Source organism: Hyaena hyaena, unplaced genomic scaffold (assembly GCF_003009895.1).
Source record: "Hyaena hyaena isolate Hyena2069 unplaced genomic scaffold, ASM300989v1 scaffold_474, whole genome shotgun sequence".
NCBI lineage: Eukaryota > Metazoa > Chordata > Mammalia > Carnivora > Hyaenidae > Hyaena > Hyaena hyaena.
Genome location: NW_024081104.1, coordinates 483843 through 492929, shown reverse-complemented (window position 1 = coordinate 492929; position 9087 = coordinate 483843). Strand labels below are relative to the sequence as shown.

At 61.2% G+C, this 9087-nt stretch overlaps 1 protein-coding gene across 3 annotated transcripts; it reads right to left on the bottom strand.

The window, feature by feature from the left end:
• On the bottom strand, window positions 1-6318 carry MAPK15 (mitogen-activated protein kinase 15). 3 transcript variants are annotated; one of them, XM_039254144.1, is made up of 14 exons: window positions 6207-6318; window positions 4946-5044; window positions 4457-4486; window positions 4255-4345; window positions 3533-3663; window positions 3184-3347; window positions 2850-2989; window positions 1981-2038; window positions 1530-1667; window positions 1305-1410; window positions 982-1183; window positions 746-888; window positions 525-653; window positions 163-416 (listed from the first exon to the last, which is right to left on the bottom strand). In XM_039254144.1, exons 1-14 carry the CDS (start codon window positions 6273-6275, stop codon window positions 228-230), a joined length of 1689 nt encoding a protein of 562 aa, XP_039110075.1. In that variant the 5' UTR covers window positions 6276-6318; the 3' UTR covers window positions 163-227. The 3 variants fall into 3 exon arrangements, with proteins under 3 accessions (XP_039110076.1, XP_039110075.1, XP_039110077.1); XM_039254145.1 differs by lacking the exon at window positions 746-888 and having other exon boundaries at window positions 1-416; XM_039254146.1 differs by lacking the exons at window positions 746-888; window positions 982-1183.
• Window positions 6319-9087: the final 2769 nt, after the last annotated feature.

Here is a 9087-nt window from a genome sequence, read left to right as displayed (position 1 = left end):
TGTGGCCAAACAAGACTTTATTGGAGGAAGTGGCTGGGGGGGGGGGGGGGGACCTCTCCCCCCCCCCCAGAAACGCTTGGACAACGTCCCTCGAACTCAAGGACGCGTGCAGGCACAAGCGGGAGCGGGTAAGGGAGTGGGGAGCACGGGGCGCTGGGGGCCGAATCCAGAGCTGGGCGAGGGGCGCGGGCTGAGTACAGGAGCCGGACTGGAGGCTGGCGGGCGGCTCACGCGCGGGGCCCGGGGAGCAGGGGCAGGCGGCCGAGCGCCGAATGGCAGATGGTTCCGTAAGCTTGAGAATAGCCCCCCAGCGCGGCCCTCGCGGCGCCCTGGGCCCCCTGCCAGGCCGGGGCGCCGAACATCCGCCGGCCGGGCCGGGGCTCGGGCCGGGCATCCGCCGGAAGCCCGCGAGGGACCTGCACACAGTCGGGGCGCCGCGTGAGGGGGCGGGGCCGGGGGGAGGGGAGGCCGAGGGCCAGGGTGCGGGGGGGGGGGGGGGGGGGGGGGGGGGGGGGGGCGCTCACCTGTCGCGTTCCGGCCGCCGTCGCCCCACGGCCCGGGTTCCAGTCGCTCCGGATCAGGGCCTGGACGGCCCCCAGGGCGGCAGCCTGCGAGGCCAGGGAGGGCGCCGCCCCCTTCACGCTGGACTTCACCTGCGAGGGGGCGCGTCACAGGGTCACTGCTGTACCGGGTGCGGGGGGCCTTGGAAAGTACAGTGAGAGGGGCCCTCCCCGGGCCAACCTACCCCCGAGCGTGCTGAGGGGGCATCTGCCGTCTCCCCAGGGGGCTTTTCCGCCCTCCAGAGACCCCCTGGGGGCCGGGGCTGGAGCAGGGGCGCCGCGCTCGGCCGGGGAAGGTTCTTGGCTCCGCAGGGAACTTCTGTGGGGTCTGAAGACCAGCCGCCCGCGTTAGTCCGCCGTTGCGGACCCTTGGTGGCCCCACACAGAAGGGTCAGGGGCCACTCCGTGCGGGATCACACACCGTGGGCGGACTGGTGACCCAGGTGGCTCGGAGGTCTGCGGCCGGACTTCTGCGACGAAGAGCCGGGGGGCAGCTGGGGGGCGGCTCTGGGGGACGGCAGGTGCGCCTGGGGCGGGGGTCCACTGGGCTCCGCCTCCGGGCACGTGCCCCCCAGGCCCTTCTGTCTCGGGGCGTGGCTGTTGCCCCTGCGCTCCAGGATCATCTGCGGGGGGCGAGGGGCGCTCAGAGTTGCATGGCGTGGGTGTAGCGGGTTCCGGGGTCGCTGAGGCAAGGGGAGGCCTCGAGGGTGAGCGTGGGCGTGGGCAGGTCGCGCGCCGGAGCACCTGATAGACGCGGCTGCGGTACTCAGGGGCTGAGAGCTGAGCTCCTTCCAGCACCGGGATCCGCACGGCCGAATCCATTGTCCACTCGCGGGCGGGGCAGTGGAACCTGCGAGAAGCCAGCCTCGGGCTGCGGTCAGGAGGGCCTCTCCGGCCGAGCCCAGGTCCGGGACCCGACACCCAAGCCCGGCAAAGGAGGAGCCGGCACCCGCCCCGTCCCGCCCCTACCTCTGCACGTAGGGGTGCTGCAGCGCCTGCGCGGCGCTAAGCCGCTTGTCCGGGGCAAATACCAGGAGTCCCTTGAGGAGATCCAGGGCCTCCGGGGGGGTGTCTGGCGGCAGGAGGGCGTCCAGCGTCTGCCGTGGCCTGTGGTGCCCGAGTATCGCCCCGTCTCCAGGTCGGCCCCTCCCCCACCCCGGCCCAGCGCCACTTTGCCTCCGTGCACCCCCCGTCAGGCGACAGCCTCAGGCGGCAGGGCACCTCGGTGAGGCCTCCCTGCCTCGACCTCTGGTCCCTGCTCTCTGGCCCCGTGCAGTTCCCGTGCCCCCGCCCCGCGCCCCATGACTCAGGCCACGCTGGGTGGCGCTGTCCGAAGACCAGGGCCCGGGGCTGGGCGGGCAGAGTGGCCAGCAGGGAACAGGAAGCGGGTGAGAGCCAGCCCCTCAGCAGCCCCACTCACCGGGGCCCCGGGCGGGGCAGGACTGAGGCGCTGTAGCTTGAGCCAAGAGCCAGGAGGTCTGCGGGGTGGGTGGACAGAAGGTGGTGTGTGGCTGGGGGGGCTGGGCGGGGGGGGGGCAGCTGGGGTGGGGGGTGCTGGGCCAGNAGCCAAGAGCCAGGAGGTCTGCGGGGTGGGTGGACTGGGCGGGGGGGGCAGCTGGGGTGGGGGGGGACTGGGCGGGGGGGGCAGCTGGGGTGGGGGGTGCTGGGCCAGCGGGGCGACTCAGGGAGGTCTGGGGCCGGTTGCTCTTCCGGCCCCACGGAGTGACCTCTCTGCAGGGCTGCAGCTGTCTGCCAGGACTCAAACCTTCATGCCTCACTTATGCATATATGCCCCGGCATGTGTGCCTGCCCTTGCACACTTACACCCCCACGTATGCACTCCACATCCGGGCACTCCCACCTCCACGGAAGAGCCCCTTCCCCACCGGTCCTTCCCCTCTCTCGCTCTACTCCCTCCCCCCAGGGATGAGGAAGGACCCCCCCAGCTACTTACCCCCACTGCTGCCTGCTTTCCTCTTCCCCCAGCCTCCCCTGCCCAGCTCCCACCCCTCAGCCACCCAGCTGGACCCTTCATGGGCACCGCTTGGCCCTCAGGACCCATGGCGAGGCCCTGCCCGCCTTGCAGCCTGTCCAGTTGCTCTCCCAAAGCCCCCAGCAGCTCTTCCCTACACACCTGCCTTTTCGGGTCTTCCTGAAGCTCTGGGCCCTCCCCAGCCCTCTTCCCCAGACTCCTCCCAACCAGTCCTGGCCCCCCAGGGGCCTCAGCGTCGCCGGTGCTCTGACCCTCAGCGTCGCCGGTGCCCGGCAGACCCCTGTACACTTACTCACCCTCCTTGGATGGAGGCGGGATGGTGTCCAGGATCAGCTCCAGCTGGTGCAGTGTGGATGTGCCCGGGAACAGGGGCCTCCCCCGAAGCATTTCCCCCAGGACGCAGCCCAGACTCCACATGTCCACCCCAGGGGTGTACCTGGGGCAGGAAGGGGTGGAGACATGGGGGGGGCCCCGGAGGCAGATGTGGAGGGAGGAGAGACCCTCAAAGGGCCGGGGCCTGGGTGCTGGGAGGGGGCCGGTGAGGGCACAGGGGAGGGCACAGGAAGGCTTGGGGGCCTTGGCTGGGCCAGAGGACATAGGGGTGCTTCAGGGGGAGGGGGAAGCTGTTACCAGCTCGAGGACAGCAGCACCTCTGGAGCCCGGTACCAGCGTGTGGCCACGTAATCTGTCAGGGCCGGGCCCTCAGGCCCCTCAGGGATGCCGCCGAGGGAGCGGGCGAGACCAAAGTCACAGAGCTTCACCAAGCAGCTGGCATCCAGGAGAATGTTGGACGGCTGCAGGAGGGGAGGCAGGCTGAGAGCCAGCGGTGGGTGCACACGGGGCTGGGCCCACGACTGGAGTGTGGGCGGTGCCTTCAGGGTGGGGGGCGCTGTCCCGGAGAGGAGGCGGGCTGAGGGTTAATGAGCTGTGGGTGCACATAGTGGGGGGGGGGGGGGCACGGCTGGATCGTGGGTGGCACCTTCTGGTCCCGATGGATGACGCCTCCCGAGTGGATGAACTTGGTGGCCCGCAGGAGCTGGTAGATGATGAAGCGCTTGTGGATGTCCTTCAGCAGCCTGCCCTTACGGATGACGGCGTTCAGGTCAGTGTCTGGGGGAGCACACAGGTCATTCTGGGGGAGCCTAGGGGTGAGGGGAGCCGGGGCAGGACTCGGGGGTCAGCCTGGGGCCCCGGGAGAGTGGATGAGTCTGCCTCACCTTGGACCTTGTAGGGGTGCCCAGCCCTCCCACGGCCGCGGCCCCCAGGCCACACGGGCCACCCTCAGAGGCCTGTTTCTAACCTGTCCTGGGCACACACGCTTCCCAGTGACTCCAGCAACTTCCTCAGGCCTGCTCTGCCTTTGTCCGCACAGCAATAAAAGTTTGTGGGGCTATTCTTAATACTTTAATATTTTATTTCATGTTGCTTTGTCTTATAACACGGGTAGAAAAAGGGAAAAAAGGCTGCAAACAGTGGAAAAAGCAGGAGCCTCATGGAGGTGGGCTCCCAGGTGGTCACTGCCAGGCCTGGGCGCTCACCCGCCCCAGCCATTTGTCCCTGCACACCAAGAAACTGCTCTAGGTGACAGCTGACCACCGTGGTGACCCGGGTAGCAGAGGGACATGTAAATGGATCCAGGCCATCCGAGGGTCCTGGACCCGGACTGAGGTGAGGCTGGGGAGTGAGCGAGGCCTCACTTACCCATAGACTCAAACACCAGGTAAATGTCCCTGTCGTTCTCCGCCCGGATCACCTCCAGGAGGCGGATGATGTTGGGATGGTCCCCAAGTTCCTGAGGAGACAGCCAGGGCTTTGTGCTTTGTGGGGTGAGGATCTGGGCTCCCTCACCTTGGGGGAAACTGAACCTGGCGGGGCTGGGGGGCAGATGGCCCAGGCCGCGCACCTGGAGCAACATGATCTCCCGGAAGGTTCTCTGGAATGAGACAGAAATAGGAGCGTGAGTGTGGAGTTTGAGGGAAGCCCACTTCCTTCCCACCCCCCCCCCCCCCGGAAAGACAGAAAAAGGAAAAAGAGCACCGTGAGCAGGAGAGGAGCAGAGGAAGAGGGAGGGAGAAGAGAGTGTTAAGCAGCCTCCAAGGCCAGTGCAGAGCCCTCCGCAGGCCTGTCTCACGGAGCCACGAGACCATGACCAGAGCCAGCATCAAGAGTCCGACGCTTAACCAACTGAGCCCCCAGGACCCCCGGAAGCCCACTACTTGAAAGGATCCATAGGAACTGACAGACGTCCCCCACACCCACTGGACCACAGGGTCACAGAGTGGGTCATGCTCTGAGCGATGACAGAGACCTGAGCTTCCAGGCAGCACGCGAGCAAGGCTCACCCCCACTCCCCTGCCCTTGTCCTTCTCACACCTCCTCTCCACGCATTTACCTGGGCGTCCGTCTTATCCCTAAAGGCATCGAAGATTTTCTTGATGGCCACGACCTCGCCGGTCCTCCTATCCACTGCCTTCCACACAATGCCGTAGGCCTGTGAGGACGGTGGTCAGCTTGCTGGGCACAGGGCCGGCCTCCTGTCCAGCCCTCCCCTGCCCAGCAGGCTGCCCTGAGGCTCCTGCCTGCCCTGGCTCCTGGGAGGGAGGGTGTGGTGAGGGGCTGTGGCTCTGGGCAAGGTCCCCGCAGCCATGGGCCGCTCCGCCTGCTGCAGGACCCCCACACCCGGGTTTTCCAGAAGAGGGTGATGAGGAGCATGGCCCCAGGCCGCAGAATCAGGGTGGAGCAGAAACCTGTTTTGGGCACCTCCCCCCTTTCACACCCTGCATCCAGCCTGTCAGCAAATCCTGTTGGCACCACCTTCACAATTCATCAGAATCTGACTTCTCACTACCATCTCTGCTGCCCCTCCTGGTCTGGGTCTCTTGTCTCTCCCCTGTCTCCTGTTTGGATCACTACACTAACCTTCTAGCTGGTCTCCCTAGCCCACACCACTGCCCGTCCTCTACACAGCAGGCAGGGTGAGTCTTGTAAAGCGGCCCTGATGTCGGCTGCCACTCCCTGGGTCAATGCCCAGAAGTCTTTGCAGCTTCCCAAAGCCACTCTTAACCAGTTCACATCAACTCTGCTGTTTTTCCACAGCCAGCAGGTCCTTGCCTCAGGGCCTTTGCACCTGCTGTCTGTGCTGATTCTCTCCTCTCCTATTACCACCCACCTAGTCACACATCTTCACAAACATTCTTGTACACTATCCCACATGCTCTCACACACAAATGCACAATCGCTCACATGTGGTTCACTCTATGCCCATTTACCTGCTCAGGCCCTTCCTGGGCTAGGCTTGGGATCCATCGCCCTTAGTGATTGGAATGGGTGGGCCTGGCCTCCTTAGTATCCCATGGGCCCCAGGAGAGGCAGCTGGGAGCAGGGGACGTGGGAGGGGACGGGGGAAAGGGTTTGTCCAGGATCCCTCTGGCCTTAGACCACTATGGACCCAGAGCCAGGCCACAGGTTCGCTTGCAGTGGGCGCTGTTAGAGCCCCCTTACAGGAAACTGAAGCCCGAGGGGCTCGGTGGCTTGCCCAAGGCCACCCTCCAGTCCCTGGAGGAAACAGGACGTGAGCCAGGGATCCGTTGCCATGTGGGAGCGAACAGACCTCCGACAGGACCTGACCCCCCCCCGCAGGTGGCCGGGCTCACCCCCTTCCCCAGCCGCCGCTTGAGCAAGTATCGCTGGGCTACGTGATGGTCCACGTCTGCAGCGCACATGCCGGCGAGTGGGCGCCCGGGGGCCTCCAGACGCCCGCAGCACCGGAACTGTTGAATCCGGTTGCCTGGGAGACGGCGTGGGGTAACCGCTTCCATGCGCCTGCGCGGCGCCGGGGTGGGCGGGGTCTGCGGCCGAAGCCCCGCCCGGTCCGGGTCCGCCTAGAGCCGCTCCTGGCCGCCCCGCCCCTCTCCCCCAGAGCCCCGCCCCCCCAGCGCCCCTCCCCCATCCAGGCCCCGCCGCGCCCTTTGCGCCCCCCCCACCCGGGGGGACCCGGGGCCCCTGAGGCCGGACTGCGGAGCCGGGCGTGCTGTCTGCGTCCCGCTGCCTTATTGCAGTTCCTGGAGCGTAAGTTCACCGTGACCCCGACACTCTTCACTGGGTGTTTGCCCGACAGACACGAAAACCTGGGGCCACCCAGAGAATCAAACGCGAATGTTCTTAGCACCCCCAAACTGGAGGCGCCCCAAATGTCGCTTCCACCATGTGAGACAGGAGTGGATGAACCGCGGCGCGCGCTCAGCACCAACCGGAGAGAATCCTCTGGGAACTCACGCGACGGACCCTCAGGCCGACTGAGCGCGTCACTGCCCAGGATACTGTGATTTCCAGGTACACCGAACGGCGGGAAACGCTCCCCGCCGCCGGAGAGGCCGGGGCGCGGCGCGGGGGGCCGGGTGCAGCCCCCCCCCCCGAGCTTTCCAAGAACAGAAGCGCTCGTGCGCGCCGAGGCTCTCAGGGGTGCCCACTTAGGACGGCGGTGTTCCAGTCGTGTACCTGCGGTGTATGCAGTCCCGGCGTAACGCGACGAAGTTGGAGGACGCGGAGACTAAACAGGAAAGGAACCAAGAAGGGGCGAGACAGACTGCTTCTCAGAAACGTTGCGCTAAGTGAGAGAGGTCAGATAGGAAACGTCACTTATACGATTCCACATATATGAAATACTCAGAAAGGGAAGTCTATAGCGACGGAGAGCAGATGGGTGGTTTGCAGGGGGTTGAGAAGAGGAACGGGTAGTGACTACTTAGCGGACACGGATACAGGTTCCCTGTAGGATGATGAAAACATTTTGTAACTAACAGAGGTAGTGGTTACTTAATACTGTGAATGTACCAAATGTCACTGAGATGTATACTTTAATGTAGTTAATTTTATGTGAATTTCACCTCAATAAAAAAGTTACAAGGCTTAAGAGGAAGGAGGAACACATGTCCCAGAGCCAGGAGAAAAATCAGTTGGTAGAACTAGACCCATAAATGAGAGAGATGGTGGAATTGGCAATGACTTAAGTAATAGCTGTTATAAATATGCCCAGGGATTTAAAGAAAAACATGAATATGATGAGAGGAGAAGTTATAAAAAAAGAACCCAATGGAATTTCTAGAGTTGAAAAATAGAATCTCAGGGGCGCCTGGGTGGCTTAGTCGGTTAAGCGTCCGACTTTCGCTCAGGGCATGATCTCGCGGTTCGTGGGTTCGAGCCGGGCATGGGGCTCTGTGCTGACCGCCAGCTCGGAGCCTGGAGCCTGTTTCAGTCTGTGACTCCCTCTCTCTCTGACCCTCCCCTGCTCGCGCTGTCTTTCTCTCTCTCTCCTAGAAATAAATAAAAATAAAAAATAAAAAAAAGAAAAATAGAATCTCTGAAGTGAAAACTCATTGAATGAACTTAACAGCAGAAGAGATATCGATGAACTTGAAGACACAGCAATAGGAACTATCCAAATTGAAACAGAGGAAAAAAGACAAAACTAAACTAAAGAACCTGTGGGATTGTATCAACAAAAGACAGTGATGCAGAAAGTGTCACTGAGAGAGTAATGGGTGACATTTTTGCAAATTTGAAGGAAGAATAATACACTCACAAATCTAGGAATTTCAAGGAGACCTAAGGAGGAAAAAGACAAAGGAAGCCATAATAAGCACATGATAAATAAATTGCTGAAAAAGTGATAAAAGTACTACAATTATCCAAAAAAATTACAAAGGAACAAAAATAACTGTGACTGCAGAGTTCTTGTTAGAAAATAATTTCAAGCCAGGAGACAAAGCAAGGACATCAGTAGTGCACTAAAAACAAAAACAAAAATAAACAAGACATGGGGCGCCTGGGTGGCTTAGTCGGTTGAGCGTCCGACTTTCGCTTAGGTCATGATCTCGTGGTTCGTGGGTTCGAGCCCCGCTTCGGGCTCTGTGCTGACTGCCAGCTCAGAGCCTGGAGCCTATTTCAGAGTCTGTGTCTCCCTCTCTCTCTGACCCTCCCCTACTCACGCTGTCTCTCTCTCTCTCCTGGAAATAAATAAAAATATTAATAAATAAATAAATAAATAAATAAACAAAACAAAACACTGCCAATCTAGAGTTATAGACGCAAAGAAAATATCCTTTAAAGTGAAGACAGTAGTTTTTCAGACAAACGCGCTGAGAGTATATAACACCTGCAGACTGACACTACAAAAAATATTAATGAAAGTTTTCTTGGATGAAGAAAAGTGATTCTACATGAAAACCCAGATTGATCTAAGAAAATAAAGAGCCCTGGGAATGGGATATAGGTGGGTAAATATAACAAAAAAAACATTTTTCTCATCTACTAAAGTTCACTGAAAGATAGTTGACTGCCGTAGTTAGACCTGGTAACTCAATAATATAATAAAAAGTCTATGGGGCTCCTGGGTGGCTTAGTCGGTTAAGCGTCCGACTTTCGCTTAGGTCATGATCTTGTGGTTCGTGGGTTCGAGCCCCGCGTCGGGCTCTGTGCTGACAGCTCAGAGCCTGGAGCCTGTTTCAGTCTGAGAGACTCCCTCTCTCTCTGACC